General features: G+C 32.8%; 1 protein-coding gene across 2 annotated transcripts in view; it reads right to left on the reverse strand.

The window, feature by feature from the left end:
• Positions 1-24,746, reverse strand: part of tio (zinc finger domain-containing protein tiptop) — a 468,375-nt gene that overhangs the window by 81,388 nt on the left and 362,241 nt on the right. Inside the window, exon 1 of one of the 2 annotated variants that reach the window (XM_076397390.1) lies at positions 1,411-1,785. The exons of the other annotated variant lie outside the window; for it this stretch is intronic. Within the exon in view, the coding sequence (XP_076253505.1) occupies positions 1,411-1,468 (58 nt within the window). The 5' untranslated portion in view covers positions 1,469-1,785. Of the gene's footprint in view, positions 1-1,410; positions 1,786-24,746 lie in introns of those variants that run through there. 2 annotated transcript variants of the gene reach the window in all.

The following is a 24,746-nucleotide window of genomic DNA, read 5'->3' on the forward strand; positions in this document are numbered from 1 at the left end:
ATACTGAACCTTTAATTACATTAGCCATGTTAATTCATTACAATATGATTTTATTTGATTCTATAAAAAAGTTTACTTATTTCATTATAAATACATTGTTTATCTAACTTATCTGTTAATGTAGACTAAAGAATTATAGTAGAACTATAGGTAGAGTAGAAATAAAACTATTGACCTAAAAAAATACTTATACATATGTTTCTCTTTAAGAATGAATGTGTTAAATAAGAAAAGGAATAAGACATTTATACTAAAACAATGTTTGGCTCTTTTCTTTTCTAATACCAACAGTAGACCAACTAAGTAAAAGCCACTATAATTTGTGTTTGCCATTGCCACTTGTGTTTTTCTTGTTCTGAGAAAATTATTTGAAAAATTGTTTAAACGATTAGCAGAATATTCTTCCATAAGATAAAAAGTGACAGAAAATAACACCAGTGATAACACTGATTTTATTAGTTTGCAAAGTCAAGAATTCTTTGACATGTAGGCATAAGACACAATAAAATCATAACATGGTTTCTACAGTGTATAAATCAGTATAAATTAGTTTATTTCCAATTTCATATCCTCATCGACACTTTCTTATATAAAAGTTATATATTTTCAACTATTCACATATATTATAATTCCATAATATTTCATCACATTCTGTTGGCAACATAACCACCTACTTAACGAACATCATATAATGTGTATTAATTTGTATAAGGTTAAACAATTAGTACACAAAAAACGCGGATTAGATAAAACAGACTATTAACAAATCAATTATAACAAGATTTATTGTATTATAAAGGCAGATTAAAAACTTATTAGGGATATCAAAATCGATTATGATACATTCCCACCTACTCGAACTAATCTTAGAGATAGGTTGACAGATCTTTTGGATATCCAAAACAAAAAAATAACTTTGGCAAATTAAAAAAGATCCGATCGCATGGGTGGCTGAGATGAATAACGATGGGTATTTCCGACAAAGTTTTTCACCAAATGACTTATGAATTTTTGTAAACAAATGTCATGACATCAATAATTAAAATGTAAAATACGATAAAAATTGTTTTCATCTGAGTCCCATAAACAACTTAAAAGTAAACGGTGCTGTTTATTTATTAATGATTGTATTTTAAAAGTTAATTGATTAATAAATAGATTCAATATTCAGAACGAAATCTGAGAAGCTTTTAAATAAAATATATGAAATAATTCTTCCTTTTATTGGTTAGAACATATCTAACTTTAGTTAAACGTTTGAAAACAATATTCCAAGAACGCTATGAAAAAACTAAATAAGTTTTTTGGTGAAATTTTGTGATATCTGTAAAACCAAGAAGTAACAGTACTTTAATGCATCCTGCAAGTGTGAAAGGAGCGCGGTATGCCAAGGAAACAGGAAAAACTTACCTAAAGCTGTGTGTATCTTCCTAATCAACAAGTTCACAGGGACACTTTTGCTTCTCATTTTCGTCAAACTAATAAAAAACTCAAAAAACCATAACTATGTTGGAAAAGTCTCCAAAGGAACTTTCCTTTAAAAGCCGAAAAAATAAACAAATAAAAACTAAAAAAACGTCCAGTCACTTAGAGCAATATCAACGCCATCAACTGTCACGATATCAACACTGTACAACAAACGTAATCCGTGACGTTCTTGTATGTTTTTTCCTATTTTAAGGAAATAATCACTGAAAAGCCGAATCGGTCTCAGAGCCGAACGTGCCCGAATGCTAAACCGACGACAGAGATCCGTCCGCGGCGAGAGCTGCCTTTGGACTGTTTACATCGCGCGCCGGAGACCCTTCCGCCGCGTTTAGGACTAGAATCGGGTGGGGGGCGCCCTTTGAAAAGTCACTTTGTGAGTGGTCGTGACAGCGGAACGCTGCCCTTCCCCGTCCTCCCGCGCGGCCCCTCAAAGACTCCGTCGGAGATGGACAAGTGGCAGCGGCGTCGCGTTGGCAGGTTGATCTTCGGGGATGCCATCGTCACGCGGTAACGAGTCGGGTTGCTCTGTGGTGGGGAGTGATTGTTCCGGAAAAAAAGCCCGAGTAGTCTCGGTCGAAGATATTGACGGTCTTTCGTTGTTTTAAGGTGTAAAAAATATATAATTTTTAATTAACAAAGTAATTGTACTTAAATATAATTTAAATCAATAATGAAACTAGACCGTTAATAAATTATTAATATTATAACACCGAAATACTCATACATATAATATAAAAATATTTTTGATTAATTGTTTGAAAAATTTTAAAAAGCGAACATCTTTTAAGTAAAATAATACAATATATAATTGATTAACTATCAGTAGTTGTTATGTAACAAATAGATATAGATATATTCTTTCAATACTTAGATAGTTTTTAAGCCATTATAAACATATGAATTTTAGTTTATTTAGTCTATTTGCTGCTTCAAATTACTTTTTGGTAAAAATGTCTTTAACATTAATTCATATTTAACTTTTCATATTTTTTAAAATATTTGGAATATTCTATCAAGTATATTAAGTTGTGCATTGTCACAAGTACTCTGTATCTATTGTGGCTATTTATATTATTTAAAACCACTTGCTACTGTAAATATATTTATAGATAGCACTAGGTTTCAGACATTACCTATTTCTAATAGTGGAAGTAAAGGTCTAAGCAATGAATAATTTTCAGATCTATTCTTCTCTAACCTGCTTTAAAATATAATCTAAAAAAAGTATATACAATATAAGGCTTTGATAGTATTTCTTCTATTTTAAACAAAAATATTGTAGTGAATAATGTTAATTATTTTAGATTATGTTTTAGATAAAACATTTTTCAACACACATATGGTTCAACACAATTATATCTTCTGCTTTGGTGATTTATAATGAAGTCTTTAGCTTCTATTTATATGTTTTATATATACTCGTTCCGTGCTTTCTGTTTGATTGATTCTTGATTTGTTGTTGATTTTCTTATTTTGAAATTTTATTGTGGAAAATTGGTACAATGTATTATATTTAAAGTATGTAAGGATTAAAAGTAATTTAAGGATTCTATGTCGAAATAACGATGTATCTTTTCAGGCTATTCAGGAATAGACTCAATTTTTGGTATATTCAGTGCTGCTTAGACAAGTCACGACTCATGTGTCGAAGCAAAGCCTGGAGGATACTGCGGATGGGGTAACACCTCCCATTTTAATGAATCCAAGTATGTTTTTGCCGGTTTTGTAACATGTGGTTAAGTAAAAAAGTAAATATTCCCGCAAATTTACTACTTCTTACAAATTCGGCCATTTTCAACGCACTAACACAAATTATTGCTCACATCTCGAAATTACACATACTGGCACATGAAGAAGAAATGTGTGAGTAGGGCCTCAATATGAAGTTGATTACAAATGTACCCGATGCGATTTAACACGCGGTACCTCCATCTGTAGATCCTTAATGTAAAATTAATTTATTGGTCTGATAGTTAAAAAAGTATTATCGATATATTGGAAAAACCCGTCCTGCAATAAACATTTTTACTGTAATATTTTAAAACAACTTGAATCAATACATTTTTTAAGATTAATCTTTTAATTATACAATAATTGTCAAAGATATCTTCCTCTAACCGGCATTAATAGAGAACTAGAAGTATCTAAAGTGTATTGAATATAAGAACACTATTTTGAACAAAAATACGTAATAGATAATATTTTGGTATTTATTTTGATCGATCTTTCAATATGGTTTGCAATTGAAACTGAAGTTCAGTTTATTAGGATTATATTTACATATATAGTATAAAATTCTACTGTGCGTGTGTATGTTTTCTAACTCCTAATGACCGACTTTGATGATATTTGATGTGTGCGTTTATATGGATTCGAAAATAGTTTATATTCACAATCGGACTTGGTAGATGACACTCCTATAGGTTTACAGATTTTTTAAGACATTTTTTATCGTTTGTTTTATAAAAAGTTTTATTGTGGATATACATTATTTTAACGAAACAAAAAGTTAATTTTGAGGCTGTCCTGTCTAAGATAAGATCATGTCTATTTGGTCAGGTTCTAACTTTATAAAAATTACGTACATCTCGATATATCTCGATATATCATTATAGTACAAAAATATAGTACATTGTAGTGATTTTTAACGATGTTTAATGATGATGGTTTGATTTATATTTGATAATATAATGAGTACAGCTTTAGTTATGAGAACAAGAAAATAAGAGAAATATTAAACTTAAAAACATCCATTATGAACATAATTATTTATAGTATATTTAACACATTCCACAACACATTTAAAATATTTAAAAATATAATTTATGTTATTTATGGAAAATAATTTCACTTAAATAGTCACTTCTATCAGTTTGGCAATACTTTATTCTTTTGACCCAATTTTGTAGGAGATTATCGAGTGATATCCTATTTTTACAAATGAGGTTCTATATTTACAAATAACTCAATGGATATTTTCAATAAGTGCCTCAATAACATTATCTCAAATTCGACATATTAAATTGTTTAAATAAGCAATAATATTAAAATTAGGTTTGTCCAGAGTCAGGTGGCCAATGCAAGAAAATTAATACACTCCTTCTTTTCAATATTTTGCAAATTTGTTTAAGAATAAGCCATTCATTTAGCAAATTTGTTTAAGAATAAGCCATTCATTTATTTCAGTATTAATTCGCAACTATAAAAAGATCGAATAAAAAATTTAAAAGAAAGGTGAAATAAATGAACGTTTAAGTAAATATAACAAAAATTATTATTGAATAATAACATTCAAGGTAATTTTTTCTCTTCGTTATTTACTGTTGGACATCTCAAAAGTAGTCCTAAATGGTAGATTATCATAAACATTGTAATATTGAACTTAACTAACGGTTTTTCAATAGTTCACATTTGCATAATTATTCCCCAAAATTGAATATTCCCGATTCTTAAAATATAAGCTTTCATTATTAAAATGATAATTTGATTTCTATTCCTCCAAAAGCAGATTGTTCAATTCGACGAATGTTTGTCATGTCAATGACTCACGAAACACGAGAACTGGCCGAACGTCAACAAATAAATTCTAATTTATCGTTGACTAAAATGAAGTATTAACATATTTCTCGATGACGATAATTATTTGGCGCCTGTTTTAAAACGGCAGCCCTACATACCCGGCCATGCATATTCATTACTTTTTATGTGTTTTTATTGCTCATTTTATTATTCAAAGACCACTAGATTGAATGTCAAAAATAGACGATTATGTCATGAAATGGATCTCTCGATATACATCAAGACATTATTTCACTCGTTTAATTAAATTTGGCTAGTCAATTTAAATTATTTAATGGGGCATTCTGCATGATTATTTTTCTCTTATTAAATGGACTTTATATAACTTGACTATCTTGAATATTAATTATATAGGGTATTATGACCGCCCATTCTAAGGATGTCAAAAAATATCTATTTATCGATATACAAAATAATATTTATATTTTTATCCGATGTATTGATTTTTTTTAGAAAAATACCGATAGTTATAAAAGAGAGTATTGAACTTTGAGTGTTAAATTTAAATAGTGATATTAAAAACTTAACTTTTGTTTAGATATTTCTCCCTTGGCCATCAAAAGGTTTTTTTGGAGAAAAGTGGGACTGGAGTGGAAATAGTTTGATATGAAAATCTAGTGTTTTTGAAAGAGCGCATCGAACTTTTGTTTTGAGATTTCTCTCCTCGATCATCAAAATAATTTTGAGTGCAAAATTAGGTTTGCAATTGAGTTTATAAATATCGATAATATAAAAAAGAAGTTTTTATATTTTGTGCCCTTCGTTATGTCGACATATCGATAATTAAGAAAAAAGCCGCTGCCCGGCCTGCCATAGTAAAACATTTTTTTTTCATTATTCCCTTCAAGGATGACCTCACTGATTATAACGACCTCCCAACTTTTAGATATCATTTTTGTAGTACTATTTGTCCTTTTCTTCAAAATTGGTCTCAGTTTCGGCGATCACCTCTTCATACGACGAAAATTATTTCCCAGCGAGCATTCTTTTGAGATCTGAGAAGGAAATCAGGAAATAGTTGCTGGTGGCCAGATCTGGAGAATACGATGGATGCGGAAGCAATTCGAAGTCTAATTTAGGTATTTTTGCCATCGTTTTCACTGATTTGTGACACGGTGCATTATGTTGGTGAAGCAGGACTGTCTTTTTCTTCAAATGCGGCCGTTTTTCAGCGGTTTGGCCCTTCAAACAGTCCAATAACGCTAATCTTTTTAATATTTCCGTCGGTAACAGTATCTTTTGGGCGTCCACTGCGTTCATCGTCTTCGGTGCTCATTTCACCACGTCTAAACTTAGCATACCAATCCGTGATGGTTGAGTTTCCTGGGGCAGTCTCTGGAAACTCAGCATCAAGCCAAGTTTTTGCTTCAACTATATTTTTTCCCTTCAAAAACCAATATTTTATCAACCCGCGAAATTCCTTTTTATCCATTTTTTTCACAATAACAAAAGTTGCTTCACTCAAATTGCTATAATTCATAAAATAATGATCCGACAGCTGTCAAATTTATACACGCATCTTTTGAGGCTTAGAGCTAACTAAAAACATATAGATTTAATTCTAGTAGCGCCATCTATAGGTCAGGCCGGGGACTTTTCAATTGGCCTGTTACTTTCAATTAAAATATGTAATCGAAATACGAATGCATATTTGGTATTTTCAATTTAATTAGTTCCGAAAAATATAATTTGTATTTGGTATTTCAAATACCTAACGCTGGGGTATATTGTAGTCAGTATTTCAAATAGTTTTTGTTTCAAAATACACTTGAGTGCAAGTACATTTATTGATATTAATAATTGGTGCGTTCTGCAGAAAGTAACAATTGACAGTATTTAGAAGCCAAATGGCGACCGTTACAAATATTAATATTTAAGGTTGGTATCCCTTCATTGTTTCAAATTGTCAAGTCTTTTGTCAATTGTCATTGTCACAGACTCTTATCAAGAAACTTCTGTATATTAATTAAGTTTATTAGTAGGAATATCCCGATAATTGGTCAAATTCACTTGATTCACTATGATATCTGACGGCGATGGAGTTAATCAAGCGAATGCTGAGACGGATGCAGAACTTGAGGCCTTCTATTATTGTCATATGACAACTAAAAGAGAGCTTAGAAACAAGATTTTATAAATTTTTAGACAGATATCTGAAATAAATGGAGCCATATTGGTACCATACCCCTCTGCTTACAAAATAGATTGGTTACCAGAAAGCACCATAACATATGGGACGCAAGATATACAACATCTTACTAGTAAAGAAAATGATTATTATTGTCTTTTTGTGAACAGGGACAGAGATCAACCGCAGGAACCGCTCAAAAATGGAGTTAGAGTTAGTTAACTTCTAAAACGGTAAAAGTAAAAAACCTATCATCCTCGAACGCTATCCAAATATAAAAATCTGTCGATACAATATCACATTTTGTGGTCTTCAGCACTTATATTGCCTTCTTTAGCAGATTTTATCCATACCCCAACAAGATGCTTTTTGTCTGATAATAAATTTAAATATCTAGTCTTTATGAAAGCAATTCTTCCTTTACTAATTAACAGGCTGGATTGCAATAGTTCTGTTCTTTTTAAATAACCTAACACCGGATACTTTTAGCAACCGACTAACACCCATCAAAACAAGAGAGACAAGAAACTTCACTTTCATGTTAATACTTAATAATTTAAGTATTAGAACTCTCATATAATACTTAAGCAGGACATAGACATACAATTTATATACAGTTTTTAAGTTATTGTAAAAAAAATAGGATTTTAGCAATGTATTAATTTTAAACAATGTATTTAACAAGACTGTGTTATAGAGTTATATAGAGTGAGTAAAATATGTGATTTATATATTTATTTAAATATATTTATTTATTATTTGAAAAGAAGGCGATTTGAACACACAAATGCATATAGTGACTTAATGTACCTATTGAGTATTACTTTGGTCCAAACTAATTTATACATTATACAAGTTGCTACTAATAATTCCCGCAACTGCGATGACTTCTAGAACTGAATATTTTCTTCGCTCCATATAGAGTATTTTTAAAGATTTTAGATTTTCCTTGCATGAATATTAATAGTTCACGTGCTCGGAGAAATTCTTGGATGAAAAATAAGCAGACCGTTGATTCTGGCTGTTTATAAACAGGATCAGCCGTTCAAGTCCACTTCATTTCGCCGAAAGTCGTTTCTCGATCCATAAAATTCAACGACGTTAGCAAAGGGCCATCGAAAGCACACCCTGCAGGACATTGCAGCGATAATGGCGGCCGTTTTGCGTAATGTTGCGTACACGGTCCTGTCCTTCTCTCCCACGTGGTCGATTCCAACAAATTGGGCGACGTTTCGATTTATTCCCCTTTTATTTTTGTTGCTTGTCTTTCAAACTGTCTATGTCTTTATCACGAAAATATATCTGAACAAAAAACAGTTAATAAAAGGTGAGTCCACCCTGATCATTATTCACCTGAATGTTTTAATGGGCAACACTTTTGAAAATGGTATTCGATATTTTCAGATAGTTAGTTTATGTGGAATAAATGTTATTTCTGAAAAAAAAAAGATTTCAAATAAAAATGGACTTTTGAAATAACGTAATTTTATATGTATATATGTTTTAAATCTATTCTTACACACGATAGTTGTTAGTCAAAATAAGTCTTACGCGGTGAGACTCACTCAGATATAACTTCACCATCAGTAATTTATTTCTGTGACCATCTGAGGACCATTTTGATGCTAATACAAAGTTTTTATGTAGTTTTTATTATCTGTTACATTTATAATATTTACGATGTGTCTTACAAACGCAACAACGGGGTAAATAACACTGCCGATAAAATTTTGCGTTAGAATCCATTTCTTTCTTGTGTATTTTGTGTATATGAGTGAGAAAATTATATTTCAATGGGCATGAATAGAGAAATTTATTTCTACACGATTTGAATGAATTTTTAATGCCAATCAGTTAGAAAAAAAATTGTTTAAAATTTTATTGAATTACCACATGTTCAAATAAACAATGAATAATATTAATTGAATTACAAGTCTCCAAAAAGAGCTAATTAACTTTCATCATGGTGAGGTTAGAAAAAAATAATACCATCATGTTGAATCATGCCATTTTATCAAATTTTTACAGCCTTTTTACAGAATGTTTGTAATGTCATGTAAAGCTTTCAATCATTTCGAACAAGTATAGATAGTGTGTGGTTCCAAGTGTTACGAGGAAAGTAGGTTGATTGCAAGTATAAGAATTTATATTAAAACAATAATTAGACATTGAGATCACAGTAATTTCTAAATATATGTTATAAGTGCAAATTTTTAGCGTTCTTTGGTTTTATTCGGATTAGTTATCATATATTTCATAGTTTTAAAATCAGTTTTTATTTACTACCAGCAGTATAAAAAACAAGCAAAAAATGGAGTTATTTGCATTTGCTCAATATATATATATATATATATATATATATATATATATATATATATATATATATATATATATATATATATGTATATATATATATACATTATCTCGTTTTAAAATAAAACATTTATCTGTAAAATAAGACAATATAGTTTCAAGCAGGGATGAGGGAGAATCTTCCTTAGTTAATCCGAGTCCAACTAAAGTTTACTTTGGAAAAAGAGAATCCCGTATATAACAGTAAATTAAAATAATATAAGTATTTTAAATCATGGCCATAAAAAATCCAAATTAGGGTCAACTTTTGGACCTAAGCAGATGAGAACGATTGTTTTTAGTTAGTGAAGTTATTTTATGAGCTGAATTCAGACCTTCTATCACTGTGTTAAGATTGTTTCTATTTTTTGGGTTCACGCATCAGCTGACGACATTACATTAAACATCATCTGGAACTTATTTTTGTGATGTGATTGCGCTTGGAAACATGTGCAAATACAGAGACAACGTTGCTAAATCAATTCAAAATGTTTTTATTATGTTTGTGATTGTTACTAGAGACACTCGGAAAAAATATTGCCACTTTACCGTAGGTATAAGTACAAGGAAATATCACAGTATAAATACCCTGGTGCATCATCATTGTCGAAGACAGTTCAGAAGAACTACATTTAATTTGGCAAAGTGAACTGAGTGATTCTGAATGGCTGACGCAAAGTCTACAATATATTTAACGCTTGATGAAGCAGCAGCATGGGCATCGGTTTCAAAGTGTTGTTCACCACTTTCTCTTAAACTCCAAGTCATCGGTCTACAAGCACGTGATCGATAATTTTTTTGCAAAATTACCACCACATATTGGAGCTCGCATGTCTCTCAAAATACATTTCCTGCATTTACATCTTCATTTTTTTCCAACAAATTCTACCACGGGCACCGAGCAAATAGTGCGGCTACAATAAGATATATCGATAGCTAAAAGGCGATACTGAGCATTTTGGAACAAAAGCATGATGAGCGGTTACAGTTGGACCTTAATGCATAAAAACGATCCCACCGAAAATAAAAAACTCAATTCATTTCTGATTTATACTTTTTTCTTCAGTAACAGGCCGTTAGTAGTCAAAAATAGTAAAAAAATAATTTACTAAATAATTCGAAAACTAGAACCAACATTAAAAAAACGGGCTGCTGATTTGGTTTTAGCTCCCAATCTACTTTGTGTTATCAATATACCATAGATAATGTAATGTTAATTAAACATAATAAATTTGATTCTAACCATCATGGAAGGATATAAAAATTCATCAAAATATTGATCAACAAAAAAGGTATTAGAAATAGTGCACATATTGCTACTATGGGCAATAATAAAATTGATTTATGTCATATTATATGAAGTTAAATGGAGTCAAATTTAAAAAAAGCTATTTTAGTTATATATAAGTTTTAAAAAATGAAATATATCATAAATTCATAAACTACAGAAAATGATAAAAAAACTACACACCGAACTACTAAAATCGTACATTAGAGCCAGAATTTTTATAGTTAAACAAAAAGAAGCTTACTCTACAATAAAAAAGAGTTAAAGCCAAGGCAGCCAAAAGCTAACCACAAGGAAGTGTACTGGGGCCAATGCTTTATCTACTCGACACTTGTCATATACCACAAATGGAGAATATTACGATGTCTACATTTGCTGATAATACTGCGATTATAGCTGTCGGAGACAATAGTGAAAAAGCCACACGAAAATTACAACAGGCATGTGACAATAAAAATAATTGTAAAAAATAAAAGTTCACCTACAATCAGACCGTACCAGCACCTGTAACATTAAGTAATACTATCATTCCATATAGCAACAACGCTAAATATCTGGGAAAGAATCTTGATGCAAGACCTCGCTGGAAGGAACATATAAAGAAAAAAGAAAAGAACTGGAATTTAAATATAAGAAACTGTATTAGCTAATTGGAAGAAAATCACAATTATCAGTGCATAATAAATTTCTATAATATAAGCAAATACTTGAACCTATATGGGCATACGGAGTTCAATTATGGGGATGTTCTGCAAAGAGTAACATAAAGAAAATACAATTTTTTCAGAACAAAGTCCTGAGAAATATTGTAGGCGCACCCGAATACTACCGGACTGACTAGCTACATCGAGACCTTCAGATATTCACAGTCAGCCAAGAAACAAAGAGAATTGCAAAGGGGCCTGAGGAAAAACTCCATTCTCATGATAATATTGAAGTATTGCAACTTTAGGGTACCACCAGAGCAGGACACAGACTCAAGAGAATTTGATCTTGTGTAGTGTTGTGTAGTGAGTTGCATATGATAAAAAATACAGCAGTGACATGTATAAACATTATTTCACCAGAGACTGGGATAGAGCTGATGGGTCCTCCTAGTTATATAACTAAATATAAGTTATCATAAAGACAAATTGTAGGTTAGTGGGAAACGACTAGTAACAATGTAATAATTAAATTATAAAACAAAATATCATAAACAGTACGAGAAAATTAATTTGCCTTATTAACGATAAACAAATCAATACGCAATTAGAGAACCATATCATGCCATTCTCGGATAATATTCGGGATAGTTCGGAAACGTGTTCGTCGGGCTTAAACCGAAAAACAAACAAGATTGACGCGACGAACGAACAAATCACCGGGAATGGCAGGAGGGTCAGCGGCTGTCGCAGGTTCTGGTTTACCTGGTCTGGCATATCGCGCAAATTCCGAAACAAAACGGGACGGAGTCGTAATTCACGGCACGGGATCGGGGCGAAGGCATCAAACGTTGGCCCGTTCCGGATTGATTTACCGCAGCGGCCGCAACACCGACTGGCCCGTGTTAACATTTCACCAGAAGCGTCCGAAACGGACAAAACCCATTTTATTGTGTAAGCCCGATCGTGTTAAATGTCACCGTTATTCAGTGTATTTTAATACAGATGTTGGATTAATGTACTGTGGCAAAGAGCGACGAAATTTCCGCCATTCGGCATCGACTTTTTCAAACTTTACGTCATAGACAACGACACGGATAACACATTGCGGCGACATCTTTTACACCGCTGTAAATGAATATAATTGAGCTGTCTTAAATAATCTGATAGTATATAATAACATGAAAGTCACTTGGTATGTGGATTTCGATAACATGTAACAGGTCAATCGAAAAGTCCCAGGCCTACCATAGTAAAATACATTTTTTTTGGCAAAATTTGTTTTTTTTTATTCAACATAATTCCGTTCAAGGGTGATACACTGATTATAGCGACCCTCCAACATTTCGATACCTCTTTTGTAGTACAATTTCGGCGATCACCTCTTCATTCGACGAAAATTTCTTCCCAGCGAGCATTCTTTTGAGATTTGAGAACAGGAAATAGTCGCTGGGGACGAGATCTAGAAAATACGGTGGATGAGCAAACAGTTCAAAGTCCAATTCATGGATGTTTGGAATCGTTTTCACTGATTGGTTACACGATGCATTTTCTTGGTGAAGCAGCACTCTCTTTTTCTTCAAATGCGGCCATTTTTCGGCGATTTCGCCCTTCAAATATCCAGATGCCATGGTCCAATAACGCTATGTAATAATCGCTGTTGATGGTCCTCCCTTTTTCAAGGTACCCAATGAATATTATTCCATGCGCATTCCAAAATACCTTGCCAGCCGAAGCGTTTTCCCACGATTTGGAGCAGGTTCATCGTGTGCAGTCCACTGGGATAATTATCGACTGGACTTCGGATTGAAATGATGGAGCCACGTTTCATCCATTGTAACATATCGACGTAAAAACTCCGGTTTATTATGCTTGATCATGTTCAAACACTGATCCGAATCATTAACTCGTCGTTGCTTCTGGTCAAAAGTGAGCTCGCGCAGCACCCACGTTGCACAGAGCTTTCTCATACCCAAATATTCGTGAATGATATGATATACACGTTCAGTTGTATCTTTGGAGTGTCTGCTGTTTCATTCAATTTCAATTTACGGTCATTGAAAATCATTTTTTGGATTTTCTAAATGTTTTCGTTGGTAACAACCTCTTTTGGGCGTCCATTGCGTTCACCGTCTTCGGTGCTCATTTCACGACGTCTAAACTTAGCTATCCTTAATGGTTGATTTTCCTGGGGCAGTGACCGGAAACTAGACATCAAGCCAAATTTTTGCTTCAACTGCAGTTTTCCCTTCAAAAAGCAATATTATATCAACATTCGAAATTCCCCTTTATCTGTTTTTTTTTTCAAAATAACAAAAGTTGCTTCACCCAAAATATTATAATTCACAAACTAATAATCCGACAGCTGTAAAATTTATACATACATCTTCTGATTGTTAGGGCTAACTAAAAAACATATAGATTTAATTCTAATAGCGCCATCTATGTGTCAGGCCCGGGACATTTTAATTGACTTGTTATATTTTAATCGACATTGCAAAAAGTTTGTCTCCCCTCTTGAGGAAAATGAAGGCATTTGGAGACGTGAAATTTGGTACGGTTAAAGTTTAGGACAATTTTAGGCCTCATATTTTTGTGTAATATGCGCTGCAAATAAATATATATCAATAAAACGAAAAACATCCCAATAAATCAAGCTGCAATAGCGGTCAGATCGTTGACACAAAGTATATAAATAATATTTAAGCTCTAGTCGAGGCACTGCCAGCTGCAACTTCTAAACGGTAGATTATTCGTCGTTTCTGTTGTACGTAAATCAATAACGAACACGTAATTTTTAAAATCAAAATATGGCAACGTTGTACTGCAAAATACATGAAGACAAATCCCTAAATATTACATTTGTAATGACAATAAAAAAGAGAGTGCGTTTGTAACTTTATTAAAAGGAGTTATTTAATATTAAGCAGTGTTATTTAAGAATTTGTATTACTTTTGCTTATTCCCGTATTGTAAGTTTGCGTAAATAATAATTAAGAATGGTATGGCCAGAGGGAACAAATTAATGATTTTCGCATTATAGGAATATACATGCAGCTATGAAAGAAAACCCGATATATAGAGTACGATAATTTGTGCACCAAGAATATTAACAATTATAAAATAATTTCATAGAATTTTAATTCCTCATTTGTTAGTGAGTTGTTAATCCCCATGTGGGATATCCGACAAAGTAGATAGCAGTAAATGAAGGAAAGCCAAGGAGGCTCTTTAAAAATATTTTAAAGTCTCCTTTTTGTCAATGAGGGTTTATCTGGACTGGACCCACAGTTTAACGTGAGCTCCAAACTATATTCAACATTAAGCCTACCGACTGGCCACTAACCAACTTAGAGACCATCCCAAAGGACATCCGGTCTTACCCAACCTGATTATTGGATTGACTGGAATGGCTATTCCTTGTGAGAATTTCCACTATTGTCTGTAAAGACATTTACAATTACTAGCACAGACATAAAGAACATCCAAGTCCCAGCAGGATTCGAACCCCCGACTATTGCAAACAGTAGGAGCCAAAGTCATGCGCCAAAGCCGGTAGAAGGCAAATTAAAGATAAGCTATCTGCAAGAGTGGAATCAAAGTGTGAAATAAATAAGCAAGGAACTTCATTAAACTGTTGTCAGTTGTCTGTTAGCAGTAACAGTTGCTAATCTTCGGCTAATTATAAGATCAATGCTTATTGATACGTAACGAAGGACTGATACATACTATGATCTCGAAGTCAAATGATTTCACCATAAAACTTAAAATAAGATTACTAAATGACAGCAATATAGAAGCAACACAGAAACTGAAAAATACGATTAAGTAGTCTAATTTAATATTAACTTGGGAAATACATATCCTATTATATACATACATATTATACATTTATCCCACCTTGGTCCTGCTTGTATAATGATACAAGTACAACTAAACAATAGTAATAAATTAATTTTATAAATTAAGATTATACAAAGCATATCCAATGTAAGATGTAATTAAGAAAAACTGTTTACATATTTTCATATTTACGAGAGTAATAATTAGATGGTATTATTTTAGGTAAATTTTATATTATGCAAAAAGGAAAACTAGCAGCATCATACGTATATTGTATGTAAGGTATTGATTATTAGTAAAATATTATAATTTAGTAACACATAATTTGTAGATTGTTTTCGAACATAGGGATATTTATATTAAAGAGTATGAAAATTAAAGTTAAAATAATAAAGGTACTAATGAAAAATTGCCTTTACTTAAGTCTTCTTTTAGTCCTAATTTAAGTCTTAATGATCAAAGACACAGTAGAAGAGAACGTTATAATCGTTGTGTTGCCGTTCAAAAGACAATTGCCGAGGTATTAATATAAAAACATAAAAAAATCTGTTTAAAACTACATCATTTCAGTTGATGGGATTGATAATAAATCACTGGTTAAATGGGATATCAAATTCTGTTGATCAGACCTTAGTAATCAGTCCATCTTTACCTGAGAAAATTTTTATATCTGAATAAAAAAACTACAGAAAATTAAGGAAAGAATTGAAAATTAATATTACTTACTGAATAAGAAACAGTCGGAAAATATATTTGTTGGTAACAAACAGCAATAAGAGCTATAATTTTCAGGAAATAAAAATATTTTACACATATATTAATTCGAGGTATATTAACCACAACGGTATTTACTTTCTATGTTATATAAGTTAGTGATTTTTTTAGTGAGTAGGCCTGTGAGTGAGAATCGCACTTTTTGGGTATTTAAGCTTTTTTCACTAAATATTCTAAATGGTTTTAGTAATTATCTTCTTTTCATACTATCTTAAAAATGTATAACATTCTATTAAGGCATTTACCATTTGATAACAAAAACCAACAAAATTACAAAGTTATCAATTTAAACGTATACAAGTAAGTTTTATTTTATTTCTGTACCATAACACTTTATTTGTTTTCATATTGCTGCTAATTTTCTCTATGAAATAATAAATAATTAAGAGGTCAATTAAGGAGTTCCCGGCCTGACACATAGATGGCGCCACTAGAATTAAATCCATATGTTTTTAGTTAGCCCTAACCCTCAAAAGATGCATGTATAAACTTCACAGCTGTCAGATTATTAGTTTGTGAATTATAGCATTTTGAGTGAAGCAACTTTTATTATTGTGAAAAAAAAAAGGATAAAAAGGAATTTTGCGAGTTGGTAAAATATTGCTTTTTGAAGAGAAAAAATACAGTTGAAGCAAAACCTTGGCTTGATGCCGAGTTTCCGGACAGTGCCCCAGGAAAATGAACCATCAAGGATTGGTATGCTAAGTTTAGACGTTGTGAAATGAGTACCGCAGACTGTGAAGTCAGTGGACGCCCAAAAGAGGTTGTTACCGATGAAAACATTTAAAAAATCCACAAAATGATTTTGAATGATCGTAAATTGAATTTGAATGAAATAGGGTCACTATAAAGATATCAACTGAACGTGTACATCATATCATTCACGCATATTTGAGTATGAGAAAGCTCTGTGTAAAGTTGGTGCCGCGCGACCTCACTTTTGACCAAAAACAACGACGAGTTGATAATTCAGAGCAGTGTTTGAAGATGATCAAGCGTAATAAATCCGAGTTTTTGCGTCGATATGTGACAATGGATGAAACATGGCTCTATCATTTCACCGCGAAGTCCAATCGACAATCATCTGAGTTGACTGCACACGATGAACCCGCTCCAAAGCGTGGGAAAACGCAACAGTCGGCTGGCAAGGTTATGGCGTCTGTATTTAGGGATGCGCAAGGACATTTTCCATGCTTGGATAATTTTCATTGACTACCATATTTTCATACTTACGTAACGTTATTGGACCGTTTGAAGGACGAAATGGAAGATATTGAAGAAAAAGAAAGTGCTGCTTCACCAAGACCGCGTGCACCGTGTCACAAATCAGTGACAACGATGGGAAAAATCCACGAATTGGGCTTCAAATTGCTTCCTCATCCACCATATTCTCCAGATCTAGCCACCAGCGACTATTTCCTATTTTCAGGTCTCAAAAAATACTCGTCGCATGAATAGATGATCGCCTAAACTGAGGCATATTTTGAAGCAAAGGACAAATCGTACTACAAAAATGGTATCGAAAAGTTGGAATGTCGCTATAATCAGTGCATCACCCTTGAAGGGAATTATGTTGAATAAAAAAAAAACTAATTTTGCCATAAAAATGTGTTTTAGTATGATAGGCCGGGGACTTTTCAATTGATCTGTTATAGTATAGCCAAATAGAATTAACCTAAAAAAAGATTGTCGAAAATTGAAGTATGTGTAAAAAGTAAATCTCCTATGTACCTGGTGAGTTTAAAAATGGGCAATATTTTGATCGATTCATAGTATAGTGACGTATTTTTATGCACACTTTCAGATTACCTCTAAATAGCTTGAATCTAATATTAATAAAGACATATTTAACTGTTATTGTTAAAGTTATTTGAACGAAAAAATACGATAAAATTAAATTATAAATGACAGTGGAAAATCCTCATTGAAGGCTTCATATATTATTCACTTATTGTTAATTATATTGCAGTTTTGACCCACTTTCATATGTATTTTAAATAATATGTTTTGTAATCAACATATTTATGTTAGTATATTATAACTATTTTTATGTATTCTTGTTAATAAAGAAAATTTTAATCTGACAGTAAACAATAAGCAATAATAACTTATATTTATTATAAATGTACTTATGCTATTTTGATTTTCATTTTTATTGAAATGTTGTTAAGCACTTTGTTGTGTAACCTGCATTCTCCTATTATATTAACATACTATGGGGCGCAGATGGAATTTATAGTTTTTTCCCGCAGACAATGGATATCCTCACTGAGGAATTTGATCATCAATTTTATGCTTAATAAGCTTCATCATTAATATGCTCCTGCATTATTAAGTATTTGCACAGTATCTTTAGTCAAAGTATCAATTTACTTATTTTCTGAGATTCTCACTTAGCCAAAAGTAGAAAATCCTATTTATCTTCTTGTTTTCTAAATTCCAAAATTTCAATTGACAGTGTCTATTACTAGAGAAAAAATCCATAAATATGTTTAGTGATAAATTCAATATATATTACACGCAAAGTTATGAAGATTTCTGATTAATTCAGAGTTGATGTCATAACACATTATTATCAACAGTATCAACAAAGCCATGTTCGAAATTATTTGTTTTGTCCTTTATAATCTTACATTACAAAAGCGGTCTGCAGTATCATAAAAAAACTTAGAAGCCAATAAATTGCATGACTTTCAGAAAGTTTAGCGATCGATAGATTCCAAAACAGGGGTAAATTGACTAAAAGTGCCATTCTCAATTTCAACATGTTTGTTTTCACTGCCAGTCAAAACAGAAGAACTTTCTGCGTGTCTACATACTACGACTGGGAATAAAAAATCTACTACGACAATCGCAAGTGCTGAAGTCATTAGTCCAGACCTATCCGCATCGACAACGAATTCATGGGCATATAAAGTCTTGCTGTGCATATGGTTTGATCAGAAAGGTATGGTGTATTATAAGTTGCTTAAACAGAATAAAGCTGTTAATGACGTATGCAAAAAAGAGCAGCAACGGCTAGGGACAAACGCAAAGTCATTCTCACGCATGACAACGTTCAGCCACACGTCGCAATGGATACTGTTACACCTCAAAGTGCTGCTGGATTCAGCGTGTATACCAAACATTCGCCTTTTGATACGAATCATACCATGATTGTCCAGATCGACGCAGTATGACTTGAGTGACACAATGTTTGAAAATACTGTGGATTGGATCGCTACCAAACCAATATTGATGTTGTATAAAATGATGGCTGTATAAAGCTTTATACAATTATTTATTCAGCTGAATATTTTCATTAAAAAAGGTCAATTGAAAAGTCCCCGGCCTGACACATAGATGGCTCTACTAGAATTAAATCCATATGCCCTAACCCTCAAAAGATGCGTGGTGTATAAATTTGACAGCTGTCGGATCATTATTTTGTGAATTTTGCAGTGAAGCAACTTTTGTTATTGTGAAAAAAATGGATAAAAAGGAATTTCGTGTATTAATAAAATATTTCTTTTTGAAGGAAAAAAATAGAGTTGAAGCAAAATTTTGGCTTGATGCCGAGATTCCAGACACTGCCCCAGGAAAATCAACCATCAAGGATTGATATGCTAAATTTAGATGTGGTTAAATGAGCACCGAAGACGGTGAACGCAGTGGAGACCCAAAAGAGGTTGATACCGACGAAAACATTTAAAAAATCCACAAAATGATTTTGAATGACCGTAAATTGAATGAAATAGCAGACACTCTAAAGATATCAACTGAACGTGTACATTATATCATTCACGAATATTTGGGTATGAGAAAGCTTTATGCAAAGCGGGTGCCGCACGAGCTCACTTTTGACCAAAAAGAACGACGAGTTGATGATTCGGAGCAGTGTTTGAAGATGATCAAACGTAATAAATCCGAGCTTTTGCGTCGATATGTGACAATACATGAAACATGGGTTCATCATTTCACTCCGAAGTCCAATCGACAGTCATCTGATTGGAGTGCACATGATGAACCCGCTCCAAAGCGTGGGAAAAGGCAACAGGCAGCTGGCAAGGCTATGGCGTCTGTATTTTAGGATGCGCATTGAATAATTTTCATTGACTACCTTGAAAAAGAAAAGGCCATTAACAGCGACTATTACATAGCGTTATTGGACCGTTTGAAGGACGAAATCGCCGAATAACGGTCGCATTTGGAGAAAAAGAAAGTGCTGCTTCACCAAGATAAGGCATCGTTTCACAAGTCAGTGAAAACGATGGCAAAAATCCATGAATTGTGCTCATTTGCTTCCTTAGCCACCGTTTTCCCCAGATCAGACCCCCATCGACTATTTCCTGTTCTCAGATCTCAAAAGAATGCTCGCTGGGAAGACATTTTCGTCGAATGAAGAGGAAAAACTAATTTTTACAAAAAAATGTGTTTTACTCCGATAGGCCGGGGACTTTTCGATTGACCTATAAAAAAATTAATCAATAAATATTTTATATCTCTACAGAGAATGTAGTGTATTAATTTAAATGTAAACATTAGTCATACAAAACCACTTTATTAAAAGTATCATCAAAACAATATAACTTTGTGAGGAAAAAAACTGAAATAAATAAGGTATTAATAATTAAAGATGCTTGAACCGTAACACCCACATAAATTTAAGATAATTAGTTAATAATAAGGTAATTATGAGATATTTTTAATTCCATGTCGAGTATTAGTTTGAAAGTTTCCAGAAGAATACGAGAGGTCTGATAAGACTTAGGATTTCTAGATTCGAGGGCACCCATTGTAATAGGTAAGGGCTTTCTAAAATGGTTTAGTTAATTTCGACTTCAAATTCCGCATATATTTTTTTGGTCAGTTCCATCGAGATCACAATTTTTTGGAACTGAAAATCAATATTATTATGGATTTATTTATTTCCTCGACGAGATTCGACTCTATATTGTTGTCCAGACAGATTCTTAGCTCACATAGCTAAAGTTATCGAAAAAATGTTAAATTGTTACACCGATAGTATTTTTGAATATTTTTTTGTCATTAAATTATTCGAAATAATAAAGCTAGATCGATATTTTTAACTCAGTAAATATTTGCTTAAATCGTGCATTATTGGATCATAATTTGACATATTCGGAGATAATAAAAATGTACAGTCAGATTTGGGCAAAATACATGCTTTACTTTAATTAAAATACAATTATATTAATATGACACAATCAAATTATATATATACAAACACATATATATATATATATATATATATATATATATATATATATATATATATATATCCGATTGTAGACCGATTTGGATAATTTTGGTCTTGAATTACTTGTGGAAGTCCATGAAAGATTTAAAACGTGAATAAATATGACAATGCTCGAAATTAAATAAAAACAACAATTTTTTTTCTTGGATGTCGAGGATCGAATCCGACAATCTTCGTGCGCGAGAGCTTTTTTCAGTTTGATTAATTACAATTTACTTTACTGCTAAGTGCGCGAGAACTTTTCTTACTTTGATTAATTACAATATACGATTCCGAAGAGAAGACGACCTGACTTAAGTCGTCGCAGTCAATCAAATGTACGAAGAGCTACCTCATGTGCTAACCGCACTGATGACCAGAGAGAGACAGATCAAGAATATAGTCGCATTGCTATGTCAGAATTGCGTTCTTTAGAGAGTGACAATGAAGTAGATAGGCTTAGAATGCAACGAGTTCTTACACATCAAACACAACAACAGCGTGCAAGACATAATGAAAATGAGCGATGCCGCAGACACAGTGCACCTGTTATCCTGGAACGAGCCGTATTCCACTATGATACGGCAATAGATTATTGTGCCGACAAATCGGTAACAATTGGGGAAATAATAATAATTTGTAAATATTGCAAAGTGTTAAAATACAATGGTGAATCTACTGGATTATGTTGTGCTGGGGGCAAAGTAAAATTGCCACAATTGGTCCCACCACCAGACCTTTTGCGCTCTTTAGTTTCTGGGATTTGAAGTGATTCTAAGCACTTCTTGCCCAACATTTATAAATATAACAGTTGTTTCCAGATAACATCATTTGGCGTTATACATATTATACAGGGCAATTTCATGTCCATTTTCCCACATTTGACCCAAAATTGCATGCAGTAATTACCAAACACATGATAAATAGACCTTGCGGGGTTTTCAACTATAATTCACCCCCAGTATGGTTGACGGTAAGTGTCCAAGCGATACCCAAGAGACCTGATTGCTAAAACCATAACGGGAAATGATGGATACCCATTGTATCGTCTGCGATCAGTTGCGGACAATGGGCGATCGGTAGTTGTGAAGGTAAGTGGACAAAATGTTGATGTAGACAATCGTTGGATCGTGCCATACTCGCCAATATTATCCAAAGCTTTTGAGACTCACATCAATGTGAAATATTGTAACACTGTGAAGTCGATAAAGTACATATGTAACATATGTACATATATTAACAAAGGTAGCAATATGGTTGTCTTCGCTGTAAACAATGTAAATGACGAAATATTAATTACCATATGGGTCACTATGTAGGTAGCAACGAAGCAATTTGGCGTATATTTTCATTTGTGATCCATGAAAAACACCCTACAGTAGTCCATTTGGCAGTCCATTTAGAAAATGGCCAGGAGGAAAAAAGTGGAGGATTCGGGATTGTCGAGGATCTCAATGCGACCATTCAGAATTTTCTTCAGGGACAGTTGGTTTCCTTCAAATCAATCGACACCGTTATGAACCAGGACGACGTAGTTAACTATCCCATGGAGTTTTTAAATTCATTGAAATTGCCTGGATTACCACTTCACAATTTGAAGTTAAAAGTAGGATCAGTTGTCATCATGCTGCGTAACATTAATCAACCTCCACTGTGTAATGGAACAAGACTGGCTGTGAAAAATATGATGAGTAACGTCATTGGGGCAACAATCATAAAGGGAAAATACAAAGGAGAGGATGTCTTGATCCCGCGTATACCGATGATTCCAACGGATTTACCATTCGATTTTAAACGTTTACTATTTCCAGTACGTCTGGCCTTTGCGATGACCATAAATAAATATCAAGGCTAGTGGTTGGAAGTTTACGGAATCAACTTGGAGTTTCCCTATTTCGCACGTGGACAGTTCCACGTCACGTGTTCGCGCGTCGGAAAACCGTCATCTTTGTTTATTTACGCACTACAAAACAATACAAAATATAGTTTATCAGAAAGCTTTAAATTGATTAACAAACTGTATCATAACTGTGTGTGTCTGTAAATATCTAACTGAAACCTTATAAATAGCCAATATTTCAGGAAAACTCTGTTTTTTAAGTATGAAACATCATGTGTAATTAATCGAAAATAATAATAAAAATTTATTCATACCGAGCATTTTTTTATTAATTACGGATTATTAGGTCTTTTATTTATCGATTGAGGCAGTACGAAGTCTGCCGGGTCAGCTAGTTGGTAATATATATTGATCATAACAAGCAATAATATAACACAGTTAATGGTCACCATATTTAATTAATTCCAGTTAAAGCGCAAAATGTTCGGTGGGAACATATTGTATCAAGACAATGAGGCGTATTTAATTCTGATAAAGTTCGAGTATATTTTTTCCAGAGAACAGTCGCGGTAATAAAGATTAAAATTTATGAGTTATGCGTGCACTGCCAGACCGACGTCTATCATGGTAAACGAAATTTATGATAATTGGTATAAATCACTCTATTTAAAGCAATATGTTGATTTATCGAGACGGGTCCGCGTTCTGGGCCTCGGCATTTACATACCGAAACACTTCTTCGCTTGGCCCGAGGTTATTGACATCTTGCCGCAATTAGGGCGGGTGATTGATAACTGACAACCAGGGACAAGCTAATTTCATCGATTCGTCATTTTTACCTTCGATCGATTTGCATTAATGAACCAGAAAATCGTTCCCAAACGATCCGTGAAATCTATTCGAGTCGTTTTACTGTCCCTTGAAATATAATTCCCGACCATCAATCTTACTAGATAACCAGTTTTCCTAAGTTTTATGTCGTAAATATTTCTTATAATAATGTGTATTAAACCTCACATACATTAAATGTAAACTTAACCAACTACTAATAGAACCTAAAAAGTAATATTCTTATTACAATAAAATTCAATTATTATAGGAATAATTGAATTAAGGAATTATGTCTGCTTGGTATCCAAAAGAAGTCTAGTCACTATTTTTGTAAGTATTTTTCAAATAAGGTTTCATAATCACCATACCATATGTAGCAAATATTCAGGAGCGAACACATATTGCTAAACACAATAAGAAATTGTAAGGACCCTTCTCACCGCATGACTTCTCATCACAGCATCACTGTCCGCTGGAACACTAACGAGAATACCTCGAAACAACACTTTTTTATAATATACGTGACTCTAGCTAGTAAACTAGAGCAGCTCTGAGTTTTTACTTTCTTGCAATATGATGACCGTTCGTTTCGTTTCTTAAACAACACATGACTTGATCATACACTATGGCTCTCATGACGGAGCTTCAATCGCAATAGTAAATCGAATCAATAGTTTGGCCAGATTCAAGCAGGTCATGATAAGTAAATCCCTTTCAATCCCATAAAACATAGCACTTTT

Source organism: Rhynchophorus ferrugineus, unplaced genomic scaffold (genome assembly GCF_030347505.1).
Source record: "Rhynchophorus ferrugineus isolate W39M unplaced genomic scaffold, kcgeb_rfMv2 rfM2, whole genome shotgun sequence".
Lineage (NCBI taxonomy): Eukaryota > Metazoa > Arthropoda > Insecta > Coleoptera > Curculionidae > Rhynchophorus > Rhynchophorus ferrugineus.